This window comes from Mytilus californianus, unplaced genomic scaffold, assembly GCF_021869535.1.
Source record: "Mytilus californianus isolate M0D057914Y unplaced genomic scaffold, xbMytCali1.0.p SCAF_3, whole genome shotgun sequence".
Classification (NCBI taxonomy): Eukaryota; Metazoa; Mollusca; class Bivalvia; order Mytilida; family Mytilidae; genus Mytilus; species Mytilus californianus.
Genome location: NW_026262679.1, coordinates 7,632,048 through 7,653,975, shown reverse-complemented (window position 1 = coordinate 7,653,975; position 21,928 = coordinate 7,632,048). Strand labels below are relative to the sequence as shown.

At 35.4% G+C, this 21,928-nt stretch overlaps 1 protein-coding gene across 1 annotated transcript in view; it reads left to right on the top strand.

Annotated features, from left to right (window-relative positions):
- Positions 1-21,928, top strand: part of LOC127733366 (ferroxidase HEPHL1-like) — a 60,814-nt gene that overhangs the window by 31,068 nt on the left and 7,818 nt on the right. The window contains exons 4-8 of the mRNA XM_052242735.1: positions 8,012-8,199; positions 9,571-9,710; positions 11,337-11,443; positions 12,654-12,822; positions 21,385-21,662. Coding sequence (XP_052098695.1) covers positions 8,012-8,199; positions 9,571-9,710; positions 11,337-11,443; positions 12,654-12,822; positions 21,385-21,662 — 882 coding nt within the window. The remainder of the gene's footprint in view (positions 1-8,011; positions 8,200-9,570; positions 9,711-11,336; positions 11,444-12,653; positions 12,823-21,384; positions 21,663-21,928) is intronic.

Here is a 21,928-nt window from a genome sequence, read left to right as displayed (position 1 = left end):
GACCTATAATGGTTTACTTTTATAAATTTTGTTTATAAGTTATATAAGTTATCACAAAGTGTGTTGATACGGTAAGGGTTTTTGCTTATTGTCGAAGGCCACTTGATGATCTATATTTGTTTACACTCTCCTCCCTTGGTTGCTGGTAAATAGTTATTTACATCCTCGTCCCTTGGTTGCTGGTAAATAGTTATTTACATCATCGTCCCTGGGTTGCTGGTAAATAGTTATGTACATCCTCGTCCTTTGGTTGCTGGTAAATAGTTATTTACATCATCGTCCCTTGGTTGCTGGTAAATAGTTATTTACATCCTCGTCCCTAGGTTGCTGGTAAATAGTTATTTACATCCTCGTCCCTTGGTTGCTGGTAAATAGTTATTTACATCATCGTCCTTTGGTTGCTGGTAAATAGTTATTTACATCATCGTCCCTTGGTTGCTGGTAAATAGTTATGTACATCCTCGTCCCTTGGTTGCTGGTAAATAGTTATTTACATCCTCGTCCCTTGGTTGCTGGTAAATAGTTATTTACATCATCGTCCCTTGGTTGCTGGTAAATAGTTATTTACATCATCGTCCCTTGGTTGCTGGTAAATAGTTATTTACATCCTCCTCCCTTGGTTGCTGGTAAATAGTTATTTACATCCTCGTCCCTTGGTTGCTGGTAAATAGTTATTTACATCATCATCCCTGGGTTGCTGGTAAATAGTTATGTACATCCTCGTCCTTTGGTTGCTGGTAAATAGTTATTTACATCATCGTCCCTTGGTTGCTGGTAAATAGCTATTTACATCCTCGTCCCTAGGTTGCTGGTAAATAGTTATTTACATCCTCGTCCCTTGGTTGCTGGTAAATAGTTATTTACATCATCGTCCTTTGGTTGCTGGTAAATAGTTATTTACATCATCGTCCCTTGGTTGCTGGTAAATAGTTATTTACATCCTCGTCCCTTGGTTGCTGGTAAATAGTTATTTACATCCTCGTCCCTTGGTTGCTGGTAAATAGTTATGTACATCCTCGTCCCTTGGTTGCTGGTAAATAGTTATTTACATCATCGTCCCTGGGTTGCTGATAAATAGTTATTACATCCTCGTCCCTTGGTTGCTGGTAAAAAGTTATTTACATCCTCGTCCCTTGGTTGCTGGTAAATAGTTATTTACATCCTCGTCCCTAGGTTGCTGGTAAATAGTTATTTACATCCTCGTCCCTTGGTTGCTGGTAAATAGTTATTTACATCATCGTCCTTTGGTTGCTGGTAAATAGTTATTTACATCATCGTCCCTTGGTTGCTGGTAAATAGTTATTTACATCCTCGTCCCTTGGTTGCTGGTAAATAGTTATTTACATCCTCGTCCCTTGGTTGCTGGTAAATAGTTATGTACATCCTCGTCCCTTGGTTGCTGGTAAATAGTTATTTACATCATCGTCCCTGGGTTGCTGATAAATAGTTATTTACATCCTCGTCCCTTGGTTGCTGATAAATAATTGTCTCATCGGAAAACATACCACTTCTCCCTGTTTTTATAGTAGCAAAAAAACACTACAAATCGGTAAAGATAGTTTATGTTCCTTCCAAAACTGGATTTTATAGCGTCAAAGACTAACAGCGGGATTGATGTAACGGTTATACCAGAAGAGTGCATCACTTCCTATCTGAGCAAATTTTAAAACAACATAAACATTGATTGTTGCAAAATTAACAAAACGAATCTATAAAAGAAGTGAAGATAGTATACAACCTCTGCTGATACCAACGTTCTGGGCACTTCACAAAAGTGTACAACCTCTGTGGATACCAAACATTTTTGGCACTTCACAAAAGTGTACAACCTCTGTGAATACCAAACATTCTTGACGCTGCACACTAGTGTACAACCTCTGTGAATACAAACGTTTTTGGCACTTCACACTAGTGTAAAACCTCAGAGAATACTAAACTTTCTTGACACTTCACACTAATGTGTAACCTCTGTGGATACCAAACGATCTTGGCACTTCTCACTAGTGTACAACCTTTGTGATTACACAACATTCTTAGCAATTCACACTAGTGTACACCCTCTGTATTGACCCAACGTTCTTTGCACTTCACACTAGTGGACACTTCTGTGGATACCAAATGCTTTTCGTTATTCACACTTGTGTAAAACCTCTGTGGATATCAAACGTTCTTGGCAATTCACACTAGTGTACAACCCCTGTGGATACCAAACGTTCTTGGCACTTCACACTAGTGTACAACCTTTGTGGATACCATGCGTTCATGTCAATTCAAACAAGATAAAAAGTAAAATAACGAAAATAATAAACTCCAAGAAAAATTCATACGGAAAGTCCCTTATCAAATGGCAAAATTAAAGCTATAACACATCAAACGAACAGAAAACAACTGTCATATTCCTGACTTGGTACAGGAATTTCCTTATGTAGAAAATATTGGATTACATCTGGTTTTATAGCTAGCTAAACCTCTCACTTGTATGACAATCGCATAGAACTCCCATAATATTGACAACAATGTGTCAGCAAACAAATAGACATAATAGGTAAAAAAGTGAATAACCTCTGTGGATATCAGACGTTCTTGGCAATTCACACTATTGTACAACCTCTGTGGATACCAAACGTTATTTGCAATAAACACTAGTGCACTACCTCTTTATATACTAAACATTCTTGGCATTTCACACTAGTGTGCAACTTCTGTGGATGCAAGCTTTCTTGGCAATAAACACTAGTGGACAACATATGTGGAAACCAAAGTTTCTTGACACTTCACACTAGTGTACTACCTCTTTATATACTAAACATTCTTCGCAATTCACACTTGTGTACAACCTTTTGATATACCAAACATTCTTGGCGCTTTACACTAGTGTGCAACTTCTGTAAATACCAATTGCTCATGGCACTTCACACTAGAGGACAACCTCTGTGTATACCAATTCATTTTGGCATTTCACACTAGTGGACAACCTCTGTGGATACCAAACGCTCTTGACAATTCACACTACTGTACAACTTCTGTACATACCAAACAATCTTGGCACCTCACACTAGTGTACATCTCTGTGGATGCAAAACGTTCTGGGCACTTCACGCTAGTTTAAACCTCAGAGTCTGTATATACCAAACGTTCTTGGCATATCACACTAGTGGACAACCTCTGTGGATACCAAACGTTCTGGGCACTTCACACAAGTGTACAACCTCTGTATATACCAAACGTTCTTGGCACTTCATTAAGTGTCAACCTCTGTATATACCAAACGTTCTGGGCACTTCACACTAGTGTAAACCTCAAAGTCTGTATATACCAAACGTTCTTGGCATATCACACAAGTGGACAATCTCTGTGGATACTTGGGCACTTAACACAAGTGTACAACCTCTGTATATACCAAACGTTCTTGGCACTTCATTTAGTGTCAACCTCTGTATATACCAAACGCTCTTGGCACTTCACACTAGTGTACAACCTCTGTGAATACCAAACGTCCTTGGCAATTAATTCTTATGTACCACCTCTGTGTATACCAAACGTTTTGAGCACTTCACACTAGTGTACATATCTGCATATACCAAACGTTCTGGGCACTTCACACAAGTGTAATACCTCTGTATATTCCAAACACTTTTGGCACTTCACACTAGTGTACAACCTCTGTATATACCAAACGTTCTTGGCACTTCACACTAGTGTACCATCTCTGTGTATACCAAAATGTGCTTGGCACTTCACACTAGTGTACAACCTCTGTGGATACCAAACGCTTTTGGCACTTCACACTAGTGTACAACCTCTGTATATACCAAACGTTCTTGACAATTAACACTAATGTACAACCTCTGTGGATACCAAACGTTCTTTGCAATTCACATTAGTGTACAACCTCTGCGGATACCAAACGCTCTTGGCACTTCACACTAATGTACAACATATGTGGATACCAAACGTTCTTGGCACTTCACACTAGTGTACAATTTCTGTGAATACCAATTGCCCTTGGCACTTCACACTAGTGTACAACCTCTGTGAATACCAAACGTCCTTGGCAATTCATACTAATGTACCACCTCTGTGTATACCAAACGTTTTGAGCACTTCACACTAGTGTACATATCTGCATATACCAAACGTTCTGGGCACTTCACACAAGTGTAATACCTCTGTATATTCCAAACACTTTTGGCACTTCACACTAGTGTACAACCTCTGTGGATACCAAACGCTTTTGGCACTTCACACTAGTGTACAACCTCTGTATATACCAAACGTTCTTGACAATTAACACTAATGTACAACCTCTGTGGATACCAAACGTTCTTTGCAATTCACATTAGTGTACAACCTCTGCGGATACCAAACGCTCTTGGCACTTCACACTAATGTACAACATATGTGGATACCAAACGTTCTTGGCACTTCACACTAGTGTACAATTTCTGTGAATACCAATAGCCCTTGGCACTTCACACTAGTGTACAACCTCTGTGAATACCAAACGTCCTTGGCAATTCATACTAATGTACCACCTCTGTGTATACCAAACGTTTTGAGCACTTCACACTAGTGTACATATTTGCATATACCAAACGTTCTGGGCACTTCACACAAGTGTAATACCTCTGTATATTCCAAACACTTTTGGCACTTCACACTAGTGTACAACCTCTGTATATACCAAACGTTCTTGGCACTTCACACTAGTGTACCATCTCTGTGTATACCAAAATGTGCTTGGCACTTCACACTAGTGTACAACCTCTGTGGATACTAAACGCTTTTGGCACTTCACACTAGTGTACAGCCTCTGTATATACCAAACGTTCTTGACAATTAACACTAATGTACAACCTCTGTGGATACCAAACGTTCTTTGCAATTCACATTAGTGTACAACCTCTGCGGATACCAAACGCACTTGGCACTTCACACTAATGTACAACATATGTGGATACCAAACGTTATTGGCAATTCACACTAGTGAACGACCTCTGTGGATACAAACGTTCTTGCCAATTTATTTTAGTGTTTAATCGCTGTGAATACCAAATGTCCTTGACGCTTCACGTTAATAATCAATACTGATAAACATGCGGTTAACCTTTTACCTTTGAAATTCTTTAGTTTCAAATTCACTGGTGTTAAACTGATAATCGTAACTGGAATTATATACGACGATCCCAATATGGCGACGGCAGAAATAAGTAAAATCTTTTCAGTCATTTTTCTCAAATATAGCACGTTGTTGTCAAGAGTTACTCAGCTGCAAGGTTTTTCTATACCATTACATGTACATCATATTTGAATCGTAACGGTGCACTATAATTGTCTAAGCGCTTAGAAAATTGCCGTCGAAAAAATCGGGATGATAATCGTTACTCGCAAAAATGATAATCGTAATTTCGGTATCAATAAATAAGAAGATAATCGTAACTGATTGACACGAAAAACGTCTATCTGATAGCATATGATGAAAATATGGTGATGAATTAATCACGAAAACGTTCCCACATCTTATGACATTTCTTTTTGTGCATATATGATGAACAGTTCTAATGTAAACAGCTACATACTAGTATATATCATAAAATTGGAAGGGGGACCAGCTTCAATAAATTTGTAAATGGGGAAACACGAACTATGTTAAAATACTGAAAACTCCAGGAACTAGGACCGTCACAAAATATGGGAGAAAATTTTAAAAATGTCATCATGATCTCTTCATGTTTAGAGTTAAAAAGAAATATTGTTTGGTCTTCTATTTAAATACGGACTTGAAAACAAATGTCACACCTTTTTGAATGTGTAAAAAATTGTATAGCCCATAAATACTATAAAAATTGCTTAGCTACTTCATGACCGTCACTGACATTTCGATATCTCAGAAAATAACTATAAATTTTAACAACACCAATTTAGTTTGGCATTCTAATAATATGACATCCTTAAAACTTTTAATGATAATATAAGAGTAAAGAAAAGTTGGAATGCTTTGTGTGTTATGGAGTTAAGCACATGGTGACGTGGAGTTCATTGGCAAACATGGATTTGTGTTCTTTAATAGTTTGGCCAAAAGCCCGAAGATCAAGAAATCAAATTGATGTGACCTTGAATTACCTTACAAGCTATATTTATTCAAAGAATAACTGCAACTTTAAGAAATCATAGCGCATATTCCGCCATATCAGAAACAAACTGATTCAAGAAATCATAAATACTTGGTATATGAAAAATATGCTGCATACATATGCATGGAAGTTATTGTAGAGAAAAAATATTGAAGGTAACAAAGAACATTTTTGTACTTGCATGATTACCATATACTTAGTACTTTTCTATCAAATAAAAACAAAAATTAGCCTTTCATAATTAATTGTCATGCTTTTTTCTGAAGCACAAAATATTTGTTTGATTATCTATTAAAGTATTTGTAATTAAACCAGTTTCGACCGTGATGATCTATATATTATGCCTTCTGAGGACCAAAACACATATATATATAATATATATTTGTGGTTTTTTTCAGTCCTTCAAATGCTTCGCAAGACTATACGCGCCATTCAGTTAAGGCTAATAAAAACAATAAACACAAGTAACAATAAACACATGGAACAATAAACACAAGGAACAATAAACACAAGTAACAATAAACACAAGGAACAATAAACACAAGGAACAAAAAACACAAGTAACAATAAACAATAGTAACAATAAACTGGTAACTATTCCAGATCCTTTACCATCCACCCTGTTTAAAGAAACGTCATAAAATAATGGGTATTTAATCAAAATATTTGAATTCAATTTTAAAAATCATATAAAATATCAGTGTAAAACAGAACAAAAGTGAAAAATATGAACGGCTATTTTAACCGGGATACATTTCACTCCAAAATTAAACTATATGTATTTCTATTGAAATATAAGGAAAAGGGCAAAATGAAAACTCATATCCACCAATCAAAGTATCAACTGTTAAATCCAATAATGCAGTTAAGTAACTGATGGAAAAAAATTTTCATTTCTCGCAGAAATTTAGTATAAACGTTCCCCCCCCCAATTTCCTTTTTACATAATTTGTGGACCCATCCCCGAATATAAACAACAGGGAACTCAAACCTGACAGCGATCTTATGATAAATGAGGTCTGTATAAGGCACGGGAGAAGGGGTGGTGTCACTTCTGGCGTGCTGCTGAAATAAAAAAAAAAATATCCCCTTTCATGTATTGTCGAAGACCAAAAATCTGATCCATGTTATAACTTATATATTTATATAGGAAGTAACCCACAGTCACCCCCGTGGTATAGAGAATATTGAGATAGGGGAGGTTAACTTGCCGTTTTATTGATTTAAAAGTCGATTGGATATATTCAATATTTGAGGCAAAACATATGGCATATTGAAATGTGGTATACGCGACTTTCATTTGAAAGGATTGCACTTTTGGGATATGGGATAATGCTAAAAGGTTATATATATTGTTGTCAATTATAAATCGAGATATATTTACATGTAAGTAAATTTGTCCTAAATATTAACATGTAAGTTGCTTCATTATTTTTTATTTTGCGCGTTAATGTCATCGTTTAACTGGATATTGCCGTTTTTACACACAAAATACCATTGACAAGCTGGAAGACACATTTATCATTTTTCAGTTACTATTATCCCATAAAGAAATTACGATTATCAAACAAGAAAAATGCCATCGAATTACGATTATCATCCCGAATTTTTCGACGGCAATTTTCTGAGCGCTTAGACAATTATAGTGCACCGTTACGATTCAAATATGATGTAATGGTATAGAAAAACCTTGCAGCTGAGTAACTCTTGACAACAACGTGCTACATTTGAGAAAAATGACTGAAAAGATTTTACCTATTTCTGCCGTCGCCATATTGGGATCGTCGTAATTCCAGTTACAATTATCAGTTTAACACCAGTGAAATTACTACAGTGATGATTGAGTAAAACATTAACACATAACATATACATGACAGGAACATTGAATCCAGATAACTCTAGGAAGGATGTTGACAGAGAGTTTGTTCTGTATGCTGATACCATCAATGAAACTAACAGTTGGTTGATAGACCAGAGCTTAAATCTATGTCGAAATCCACAACGCTGTCGAGAACATTTCGACCAGAAAAACGTGCCCTTCATTTCGGACACGTTAATGTATACGGTAAGTTTCGAAGAACAGAATAACATATTAATACGTATCAATTATATATGAAACGTGGTTATGGAATTTTGATAAGATGAGTTTGTATATCCTTTTATAATAATTATGGCACCCTCAACGGAGTTGGGGTGACATAGTGTTATTGTTCATTTCTTTTTTTCTTGTTATTTTTTTTCTTCCACTTTTTTTGTCTAGCTTATATCTTGGAATTGGATGAAGCAATTGTAATGGAACTACACCACAATGTTAACCAGCAAGTGCAGATTTGCAATCGGGGTATGGCATTTTCAAGATGGCTACCGTTGCCATGGAAACTGCTAAAATGCGAAAAAAAATAAATTCTAAATTCTAAATATTTTATTATAAGACCCAACTGGATGAAACTTTATGGAAGTGTTACCTGATATGCCTAGATGTGCAAAGAATATTTAGAAATTTCAAAATGGCCGCTATTGTCATGGAAACGGGCGAAAGTTTAACATTAACCTAAAGGGAAAATACATGAAAGCTGCATTTCCTTACAGAATATCGGATCAAACCCAATAAAACTTTATGGATATGTAGCATGGCATGTCCCAAAGTGGCACCTGTCTTTGGAATTTTCAAAATAGCCGCCATTACCATGGAAACAGCAAACATGTCAAAAATTTCAAAATATTCTTCGGTGATTTAAATACTTTAATTGGCATATAATGGTTAAAATAAATTATTTCGGGAAAGACGTGGTACCACAATTGGAATGCTTTTGATCTGTCAGTTGATACATTATATGTACATGTTCACGTGAGTAGGCGGAGCCGAACGCAATTGTCGTTTGCATTCCCAAAGCGCAAACATTCAATTGTCTCATCCTTAATAAAAAAAAATGGTTTGTGAAACCTTTTGATAATTTAATAAATTTAATTTTATTTCGGTTTCATGCTATTATTGAAGAGGTGGATATTTTGAGATAAATGTTCATACTTGTTTTGATTAGTCTTGACAGTCAGTACGTACATGTACATAATAAAAAGAATGATTATGTGTTAAGAATTAACTTTGCGAAATATTAGCCTCAGTTAAAAACATATTCAATGTTAAACTCATTTTTCAACATTATTCTTAAAGTATTGTTATTATCATTGTTCAATTTATTTATGATATTATTAATGGTTTGTATTTTTTCGGTTGTTTGTGTAACTCCTCAATGGAGCCTCTTTTTTTTTTATTAATTATGAAAAATAATAATTTTGAGATCAGTCTCACAACTCAGAGCCTAGATATATACATTGGTTTGATTATTATGGCATATGCAAGATATGTAAGTGACTCGATTTGTCTAAAATCATTTGTAACGATCAGCGAGTCTTTAAAACGTTTTCATTTTTCTAGATAAACGGGTATATTTATGGAAATTTGCCTGACTTCCCTGTATATGACGGAGAGAAGGTAGCATTTTATGCCATGGGATTAAACTTGGGACTGCATGTCTTTGGTGTACAAGGACAATCATTTACGTTTAAGCATACAAGGTCTGTTACTTTTATATATAGTTTTTTTTATAATGATAGTCTAACAAATACCGAACCAATTGCAGAAAATGAAAATAAGATTTCTCTTTAATAGTCTATTAATTGGTTTACAACTTTGTGACGATTCTGAACGTGCCATATTTTGAAGACAATTGTTTATTTTCAATAACAAACACCGGCAGCTACTGTAAGTTCCCTTAGGGTATCATTTGACTTGATATAGTGTGATTAATTTTCACTGTGTCGGAATCACTACAAGACGTTCCCTGCGGGTATCATTAACGTTTCAAGTGGAAGTTATGACTTCCACTGAATCGGAACCGCTACAAGACGTTCCCTTAGGAAATAATTGCATATCTATATTTCTGTGGTACTTAATTTACTTTCAATGTGTCAGAACCGCTACTGGACTTTCACTTAGTTATCATGTGACTTTCTGTGGTACTTCATTTACTTCCATGGTGTCAGAACCGCTACTGGACGTTCACATACTATAAGGTATCATTTGACTTTCTGTGGTACTTTATTTACTTCCAATGTGTCAGAACCGCTACTGGACTTTCACTTAGGTAGCATGTGACTTTCAGTGGTACTTCATTTACTTCCATGGTGTCAGAACCGCTACTGGACGTTCACTTACGTATCATTTGACTTTCTGTGGTATTTTATTTACTTCCAATGTGTCAGAACCGCTACTGGACTTTCACTTAGGTAGCATGTGACTTTCTGTGGTATTTTATTTACTTCCAATGTGTCAGAACCGCGAATGGACTTTCACTTAGGTAGCATGTGACTTTCTGTGGTATTTTATTTACTTCCAATGTGTCAGAACCGCTACTGGACTTTCACTTAGGAAGCATGTGACTTTCTGTGGTATTTTATTTACTTCCAATGTGTCAGAACCGCTACTAGACGTTCCCTTAGGAATCATTTGACTTTCTGTGGTACTTTATTTACTTCCAATGTGTCAGAACCGCTACTAGACGTTCCCTTAGGTATCATCATTATTTCCTTCAATTGTGTAGGAATCTCTTAATAGGGAAAGCGGTAGTATTCATTCTTCCATAGGAGACAATACTAACATTTTCTAAATTTACCACTTTTTATAATAAAAACCTGGACAAAACAGTTATGTGTGATATACGTATTATATTATTCTGTTTTAGAAATTGAAGTCAAATGGTATCATGACCATCTTCCAACGGAGCTTGTTTATGGTATCCATGCCCACCGTCATTTTACATCAAATTTATGAAAACTTGGAAGCCTTTTCGAATAATTCTCAAGAAAATAAATATTTCAAGGTGTTTCAAAATGTATATTGTAAATGTAAACACTGCAGTTATTCATAAATAAATATAAAAAATATATTGTATCCTTACATCCAATCACAGCGCTCTTAAGTTGACTTCCTTCGACCACCTTGGGTACACAAAGGGACAACCTAAAGCCGGGAAAATGTAATACTTCTTTTTTCCTTAAACGTTCCCTGGGGTATTGTATTTACGTCTTTGAAATTTTAAAATTTCCTTTCGTCATTTCTTTTTCTAATAGTCATTGCGGTGTCTGTCCGTCATTGGTTTATGCTTATTTTGTTACCCACCTAATATCTTTTAACATTTTCAGAACGCATGGTGTTGTATTTGGTATAGCATGGTTTCAAGGGTTATACATGACAGCCAGAAATCCTGGTAGATGGTTGATATTTTGTAAAGTCAACTACCATTTTAATCGTGAGTCATATATACGGTTATCAGGAATGTACACAGTAGGCAACCATTACTGTTACAGTAATAAAATAGCCGAATCGGATTTATTTCAAGGTTATATCTCAAAATAATAATATTAGTTGCATAGTGTGATAGTGACCTAATACGATGTATACGGGGTCAGTTAATTCTTTATGGGGTGAGAGCTTCGTATTAGGTCAATAGCAGATTGTGTAACGAATTTATATTACCAACTATCTTAACATAAAGACTATTGGTCTATCAAAGTGACCAAGTCTTTAATATAAAGAACTTTCTTCCATCGGTATATACAAAAAACGAATGCCAACAATAACAACTTGTAAGCTTTGAATTTGTTTTCTGCATTTATTTCAATCGTTTACCATCAATTTCTTCGTCTGTTGTCCGTGCGAAACGTTTCAGTTTTTTCCTCAACGTCGTGTTCTTTTAAAAAAGGGGATATAATACCACTACTAACAGTGTATTAAAATGAACCACGCCTACTAACCCCATATGAAATATACACGGTCTCCACACGGTTTCTTTTAACCTATTATATTCCTAGAAATGTACGTGCATGTATAGGAGGTAAGATAAATGTATTTACAGAGCTGTGATTTAAAACAGTTGGAAACCACATATTCCAAATGTACTTGAAGTGCATAACTTAGTAATGAACTCATTTGAATTCATATAGCGCCCTATGAACTTGGGTAAACTAAAGATTGCTTTATAAACTCGAGCTGGATTAGAATGAGCACGCCATATTTTAGATAATTGCAAATATCGCGAGATTTCATTTTGGCGATCTGAAAACATGTCAAGTGATTATTTCAATTTTTCTTCCTTATTACAAAAGCAGTAATACGATTTATAGTTTTAAGTAGAATGATACATCGATATATGTATAAAGACGTCAAATAGAATGATACATCGATATATGTATAAAGACGTCAAATAGAATGATACATCGATATATGTATAAAGACGTCAAATAGAATGATACATCGATATATTTATTAAGACGTCAAATTAGAGACCAGACAAACGGTTACATGGTATACATCGATATATGTATAAAAACGTCAAATTAAAAACCAGATAAACGGTTAAAGAGTTCTAATTGGATTGATAAGATAATTATATTATAGTAAGAGGACACGATATATAATAATATGAATAATGAAGTAATCATACTTTTTTGAAATAATAGATGGAATGGCAGCTTTTGTAAATGTGATGCCAAGACCAGGAGTACTGCCGCAAACTACAATAAGAAGAACACGTCGTTATTTCATAGCTGTAGAAGAAATTGTATGGGATTACAGACCATCTGGTAGAGTATTGGCGAGAGTTGGTAAAGGTTCAAATGACAGATCAATGTAAGCGTACCTGGTGAAGGTTGTTGCCTATTTTGGTGTTTAATATTATATATTTGGACAAACAAACGTTTTATAGCTGTATTCAATTGAGCATTAGTTTTTCTTAATACTATAGGAAATTATAATAGATGACATAAGTATGGATTGTAAACAAGATCATTTAAGCATATTTTTACATAGAGATCCAACACATGTAATTAAAACTAAAGGATAGTGATTTTGGCCATCACAGAGGGCCAAATCTCGCAATGTTGAAAAAATGAAAACAACATCTTATGAATATCATGCGTCCGAAGAGCTTTTCTTGATTTGCCTTCATCAAGAACGTTTAAATACGAATATTTGAAAGCTATGAATGTATAATAACCTAAACAGTTGAAGAGCTATATGACCAAAATGGACCTAACAAATAGCCAAATTTATCTAAGATCAACTTTACCTGAGGGAGTTAAAACCTTTGTTTCTTATAATTTAAAATTTGACTGGTGTACCAGAATTTTTGACATATTTACCTTTTATGTCTGTTTGTTTTGCCAATATAATGGAATTCTATGCGACTGTCATACAAGTGAGATGTTGAGCTAGCTACAAACCAGGTTTAATCCACCATTTCCTATATAAGGAAATGCCTGTACCAAGTTAGAAATGTGACAGTTGTTTTCCATTCGGTTGATGTGTTTGAGCTATTATTAAATTTGCCATTTGATAAAGGACTTCCCGTTTTGAATTTTCTTTGAGTTCGGTATTTTTGTTATTTTACTTTTCACTTCGTGTGAATAGATAAATTGTAATGCAATTATGAAAATTCCAAGTATATGAACAAGGTGTCTGAGTTAAACTAACTTTTTTAGCATAATCATCAACGTACGTTTTTCTTCTGTTCCTTCAATTAGTGGTGAATAATTATCCCGACTTCTAAGGGGTTTTAAAGTTAGAGAGGGGAAACAATTTTTGTAGATATGTACAGGGATAGCAAAGTTGAACTACGTCTTTGACATTGTCTTCAAAGTAGAGGTGTTCTTCCTTCAATGTACGTTACACACAATCTGGTAACAATAAATTATGTATAATCATCTTCTTCTTCTTACGATATCCAGTAACCCATCAGATTTTTTATGTTTACTAACTGCTGCGCATGCGTAGGATAGTTATAAATAAATGTTTAAAAGAATAGTGCCAATAATAAATACTAACATGACATGTGGTTAAAACTATTTACATAACTACTAAGGTTTACTGTTCTATATTGTAGAGAACAGTAGGTGTCAACTGTTCTCTAAAAATATTTAGTGTAGGGGAAAGTACTACATTTGGAGGTAGTAAATTCCATTGTGTAATTGTAAAAGGAAAAAATGAATATTTGTAGCAGTCTTTAGATGTAAGTAGATGTCTGTAAGTTTGTGGATGAATTTGCCGGGTTCTATTGTCTGTTGGTACAAGTAATTCTGATGGTACTGCGACAATATGGTGTACAATTTTATAGAACATTATGAGTCTAGTTTCTAAGTCTGCGTTGTTGTAAAATTAAGGTATATCATCTCTGCGCTCTAAAGTGATTTAACGAAAGAAAGTTTTTTTTTATTGACGTATACCTTACATTTACTTCCATTCGTTTCTAATATATTAAAGGGGTTGAAGTACAAAATGTACACCTAGCATTTCCTTATACTTGTATACATGAAAGAGTGATTTACCACCTTAAATGCCGAAATTTATTCAAGAAATATCCTTGTGTCATTTTATGGAACAATCTGCCGAGAATTAGCTATAGATAACTCCGGTTTGAACAAATACGGTCAAACATTGAATAGGATAAAGCATCCGTTACATGTTCTTGGGATTACCATATTCAAAACCGCTATAAAGAACATTGGTTTTTACAAAAAGGTCAAACATTGAATCAATTAAAGCGTAATATCGGGACTGTCAGTATTCAATCTCTGGTAGCGGGTGAAAAGTAATCTCGAGACTGTGAGTATTGAATCACTGGTAGCGGGTGGAAGGTAACCTCGATACTGTGAGTATCGAATCACTGGTAGCGGGTGGAAGGTAACCTTGAGACTGTGAGTATCGAATCACTGGTAGCATGTCGATGGCTACCTCGGGACTGTCATTATCAATTAACTAACAATAGGCCTAGGTGGATTGTAACCTCGGGACTGTCAGTTCCAAATCACTTGCAACAGGTGGATTGTAACCTCGGAACTACTAGTTACAAGTCCCGGGTAACAGGTGGATGCTAGCCTCGGGACTGTCAGTACCAAATCACTGGCAACAGGTGGATTGTAACTTAGGGAATGCCAGTTCCAAGTCACGGGCAACAGGTGGATTGTAACCTCGGGACTACTAGTTACATGTCCCGGGCAACAGGTGGATTGTAACCTCGGGACTGTCAGTTCCAAATCACTGACAACAGGTGGATTGTAACTTCGGCATTGTCAGTTTCAAGTCCCGGGCAATAGGTGGATTGTAACCTCGGGACTACTGATTACAAGTCCCGGGCAACAGGTGGATGGCAACCTCGGGACTGTCAGTATCAAATCACTGGCAACAGGTGGATTGTAACCTCGGGACTACTAGTTACAAGTCCCGAGCAACAGGTGGATGGTAGCCTCCGGACTGTCAGTACCAATTTACTGGAAACATGTGGATTGTAACTTAGGGACTGTCAGTTTCAAGTCACGGACAACAGGTGGATTGTAACCTCGGGACTACTAGCTACAAGTCCCGGGCAACAGGTGGATGATAATTTAGGGACTGTCAGGTCCAAGTCACTGACAACAGGTGGGTTGTAACTTAGGGACTGTCAGATCCAAGTCCCTAGCAAAAAGTGGATGGTAACCCCGGGACTATCAGTACAAAATCACTATCAGCAGGTGAATTGCAACATTGGTACTGTCAATATCGAATCACTGGTAATGGGTACATGGTAAACTCTGGACTGTGAGAATTCCAGATGTTACAAGTGGATTGTAATTTCGGGAATGTCAGTACCCCAGCTGAAACAGGAAGCTGGTTACCTAAGGAATGTCAGTATCGAATTCAGGAACCTGCGGTAACGGGTGAATGGTAAACCCAACCTGTCAGTATCAAAGTATTTGTTACGGTTGGATTGGAACATCGAGATTGTCAGTATCGAAGCATCAGTAACGGGTGGATTGTAATCTCGAGACTGTTAGTATAAAAGCATCAGTAACGGGTTGGTTGTAATCTCGGTACTGTTAGTATAGAAACATAAGTAACGGATGGATTGTAACCTCGAGACTGTTAGTACCAAAGTATCAGTAACGGATTGATTGTAACCTCGGGACTGTTAGTACCAAAGCATCAGTAACGGATGGATTGTAACCCCGGGACTGTTAGTACCAAAGCATCAGTAACGGATGGATTGTAATCTCGGGACTGTTAGTACCAAAGCATCAGTTACGAATGGATTGTAACCTCGGGACTGTTAGTACCAAATTATCAGTAACGGATGGATTGTAACCTCGGGACTGCTAGTAACAAAGCATCAGTAACGGATTGATTGTAACCTCGGGACTGTTAGTACCAAAGCATCAGTAATGGATGGATTGTAACCTTGGGACTGTGGGTAAAGCCCAGCTGTAACCCAGACGTAGTACATGAGATTCGAATGTTAAAGCACGTGTGACTAGCCAAAATCGTCTAAAATTATAATTTGCATGAGACAATTGTACAGAAATGTTTCTTTTATTCAATTTATTATTTTTTTTAATTTATAAATTATGTAATCTTAAAATCAAATTTAAATCAATACCATTGCCATTTCTTTGTTGTATAATGAGTTAATCTTAGAATAAAAAAAAAAAACGAAACCCAATATATACACCACATTGTTTTACAATTTTTGTTCTTCCCTCAGCGGGATTCTGTGACGTCGTGGCAACACCGTCTGCACCGCCTGCACCGCCTGCATCGTGTCTAGCGCCAAAGACCACTCGACATCCTAGGCTACATAAAAATATAGCTTTCGGTGGTCGATGTAATGCCTTTCTTCTTCGGCTTTATCTAGGGTTGTGACACAGTACATGATGTATAGTGACAAGTAGATGGTGTACCTTTCAGATCAGTTATTGTGTCTGTCGTATAGGACGATAATGTTAATTACCATGACGCCACATCAAATTTTAATTTTATTATACACGTCTAAACATGTGACAACTTTATGATATATATCAAAAATATGTATGGTAAATGTCCACTGAAGATAAATATGTAATTCAAAGGCTAAGTCATTTTCTCATACATAGTTTTGAATTGAGATCCAAAAATTCTGTAAATGCCTAATATAAAAATAAGGAGATGTGGTATGATTGTCAATGAGACAACTATCCACCAAAGTTCAAATGAAGTGGATGTAAGCAGTTAAAGGCAACCGTACGGCCTTCGACATACAGAAAAACCCATACAAAGGCTATAAAAGGCCCCGACATGAAAAATATGAAACAATTCAATTGAGAAAACTAACGGCCTAATTTATAACAAAACAATTTACGAAAAACAGATATGACAGACATGGACCAACGACAACCGCTGAACTACAGGCTCCTGACTTGGGACAGGCACATAAAGAATGTGGCGGGGTTAAACATGTTTGCGAGCGCTCAACCCTCCCCCTAACAAGGGACAGTGGTGTAACAGTACAACATAAGGCTTAACTCATTAGATGGATGCAAATAGAAATACATCTTACAATAAATACAGAGTAGACGTGGACGGTTACTTATACATCATCACAACAAAAAGACACTAAGTACAAATCTGAGAGTACTCGCAGTTACTGACAGCTAGTTCAAAGCTAATAACAACTGATAAAGAATCATGTATCTAAGATTAAAAAAATATCAATCAGTACACATACAACATCCAATGGATTTAATGTAAATACGTCATTAAGAGTCAGAGAAAAACATGACCTTGTGCAATGTCTAAGTCTCTTTAAGTTTATCTGTATATATTAAAACTTTTATTAAATACACATTACCTTATCTATGTGTATGTATTATACATGTATATGTTAATGCCTTTTACGTATGTGTTAAACTGCAGTCAAAATTGCAGAGGCGCTAATGCAGTTCTTGCTATTTAAATGTTGTATACATAAATATTCTGTAATTGGTTGCTGCATGTACATGGGAGAAAACTACCCTTATATTAAATCAATTTCTCTTTTTCTCTGAACAACATCATCTTGAAAGTTTATTAGATATTGTTCAAAGGGAAATAATCCTTATATATTAACTGATAGTCTCCACTGTTAAGGTTGAAATAAACAATTAATTTCCCCATAGGCGACAATGATAGCCTTTTTCGAGATACAGACTTTAGAAAGTTGATTTTTTAAACGAAACCTTGCTAGAATTAAAGAAAAGTTATTAGGACAGTATTTTTTGGTCCAAAAAATATAGGTTCGCGTTGCTTTTCTTAGCGTAATTTGTACTTATCTCCCATGCCTATCAATTTTGCACATAAAAATACGTGTCTCATCCTAGCGTTTAAAAGACATCTCAGTTCCGTTAGGGCTAAGGAAAATAATTTATTTGGCCTTTGGTATAATGCAGAATGCACGAAGTCTCTAATAACAAATAATAACGGGCGCACATATCAACCAATCAGGATTAGCTATACTATTAATTCTGAATACCATGTTATGCTCATAAAATGGCTGCGCCCATAAAATCTAATGGTGTATTGTAACCTATACGGTATTTAATACTTTCTAGAATCATGCAATTCATAGTTCGTTAGATGCACAAATATATATGCCACACAAAAATCATCTTCAAAACGTTCTGGCATTACTCTCTGAATTTTCACAATTTTTTATCAGAGGTGACCCCAGTCAAAAAATGTGAAAAAAAAATTTCTGATTTTTTGAGTAAATGCGGTACTGCTAAAAAGGGCCTGAAGATAATGTCCACTTTCTCCAATGATTCTTTATATGTCATCAAGTACTGATTATATTGATACCAAAACCGATCCAATATGTAACTACTACGGTGAATTTTGAACAACAGTTTTAAATGAAACCATTTTCGTATAAAAGTACATTTTTGAAACAGACTATAGCATTTCAAAATATGAAAAATGTGTAAATATTTGTGTTTAAACATCGAAAACTATTCGTTAACTACAAAATGTCATGCCTATTCTAATTTTTATAGTCTGCCATTCGAGTGAACATTTCAATGTTCAATGGGGGTCATTTCTGTACATTTTCACTGAATTTGGTAATTTCGATAACAGCATTTGGATCGAGATTGTCATGTTTAAAAATCGATTTGTATATCCAAACTCTAGACGTGTACGTGCTTTTTTCAAACAAATCAGCAGAAGTTCAGAAAACGACATATTCTCTCCACAGTAAGTCAAAAGTCGAACCCACCCTTGTTTCTAAGGTAAAACACAATACAAATATGAAACAGACTATAGCTTAAAAACTAGTTAATCAATAATTCATTTGTCACCAAAAAATACGGTTTCACATCAAATATCAAGTAAAATTACTGTTTTTGACACTTTTTGAGCACTATGATAAAGAAATGTCGACGCTGTATAGGTTGAAATAAACAATTAATTTCCCCATAGGCGACAATGATAGCCTTTTTCGAGATACAGACTTTAGAAAGTTGATTTTTTAAACGAAACCTTGCTAGAATTAAAGAAAAGTTATTAGGACAGTATTTTTTGGTCCAAAAAATATAGGTTCGCGTTGCTTTTCTTAGCGTAATTTGTACTTATCTCCCATGCCTATCAATTTTGCACATAAAAATACGTGTCTCATCCTAGCGTTTAAAAGACATCTCAGTTCCGTTAGGGCTAAGGAAAATAATTTATTTGGCCTTTGGTATAATGCAGAATGCACGAAGTCTCTAATAACAAATAATAACGGGCGCACATATCAACCAATCAGGATTAGCTATACTATTAATTCTGAATACCATGTTATGCTCATAAAATGGCTGCGCCCATAAAATCTAATGGTGTATTGTAACCTATACTTTTCTCTTTCATGAGTATGCACTGACTATTCATTGCTCTATTATGTTGTATTTTATGATTTCGTTGTTAAAAAAAAATCATTGTAATCATTGTATGAAATTTAAAACCCGCAAGGGTTCATAACTGGTCAAATAAAGAATTTCTATATGTTTCATAATGCTACGTACTATTTCCGCATGTGCATTCTTAACTTTATGTACTTTTGATTGGAAGACAACAATCGTGAGGCGTAAGGGTGTCGGGTTAATGCGGTGTCGGACTATTAGGGTGTAGGACTAATGGGGCGTCGGGCTAATGGGTGTCGGAATAGCGGGGTGACCCCAATGATTCTATACTTGTGTTGCTTATACATACATTATGATAAAATTGGAAACGGGGAATGTGTCAAAGAGAAACCAACCCGACCAAAGAGCAGAAAACAGCTCAAGGCCACCAATGGGTTTTCAACACAGCGAGAAATCCCGCACCCAGAGGCGGGCTTCAGCTGGCCTCTAAACAAAATTGTGTACTAATTCATAGAAAATGGACGTCACACTAAACTCCGAAAAATATTAATGAACCGAAATTTATTAAAAAAAAAACAAAAACACGACTAACAATGGCCAGAGGTTCCTGACTTGGTACATGCGCAAAAACGCGTCGGGATTAAACATGTTTTGCGAGATCTCAACCCTAAGTATGCAATGTAAACGTAACCATATTATTTGTCTGAAAGCCAATTGGATGTTAAAGTATCTGTTAAACACCTTCTGTAAAAGTATATAATAATAGTGCATTGACATCGTGCCGAATCCGTATGTCAAGTCAAAAGTTGAAAAGAGTTGCCATTAGTATGCTACAGAGTTGCCATTAGTGTGCTACAGAGTTGCCATTAGTGTGCTACAGAGTTGCCATTAGTGTGCTACAGACACAACTTCTATGTATTATCCTATTACATTTAAATCTAGATTGCTTGTTAATATCAAGTCAATATCCTAAAAACATTTATGTAGTAGATCAACTTAATAACCCAATACTAGTAGGCCAATTTTCATTAGTATTTCAAAAAATCATGTTTTAATTGATATGACTATATAACAAATTAACAATAATATCATGTTTATATTATACTTATATGATACTTCAAATAAAAAAAAAGTTTAAAAACAAACGTGATGCGTTTCAATATCAAATTATAATTCTCAATAAAATGCAACATTCGTGACCGCACGTGATTGCCATGACAACGTCACGACAATGCATAGGAAAACAAACCAACAGCTTGATATAACTTATTATGTCATTGTTGTAGCATACATACATGTTATTATAATAATTGAATGCTGTTTTCGTTTTGTAATGTTATGGGATGTTAAAGCGTTGATCGTGTACATATTTTAAGTATGAAGCAGTCAACGTTTTAACATTCCCAATAACAAGATGAAACATCTGGTTCTTAATCAAATATAGATCATGTCAACCCATTCATATTATTAGTTTTATATTCATCCTCTAGAAAGTAACAGTGTAATAAATGTCAAAACTATTACATATATTTAGGACAGAGGAACGATTCTTCACAAGCGATGGGGCTGTTGGAGGCCGCTTTGTTAAAGCAGTTTTCATTGAGTATACAGACGGATCATTTCAAAGACGAAAAAAACGTTGTAAAGACGAGAAACATTTGGGAATACTTGGACCACCAGTTAGAGTTGAAGTAGGAGAAATGTTAGAAATTATACTGTTAAACAAAGCAAGCCGGCCTTATTCCTTTAATCCATTTGGTCTTGCATTCACTAAAGATAACGAAGGAGCATTTTATAAAAATGATAGATACAGTAAGTTAATTTACATAACAATAGAAACTTTAATTATAACTTAAAAGTCTTGCTTATCATAAAGACAACTATTTAATGAGTACATTACATGCTGTATAGGTGTGTGAGACCTTAAGAGTAATATATTTAACACAAAATTGGTGACAATGGTTCTCTGTTGGAAGTCCAGTTTACGTGTTGACACTGATTTGTTATAGTTGCTTGTCAGTTTGTCATTAATGTCCATATCCAAACTTACCACTGGGCGAATTATACCCTGAGACATT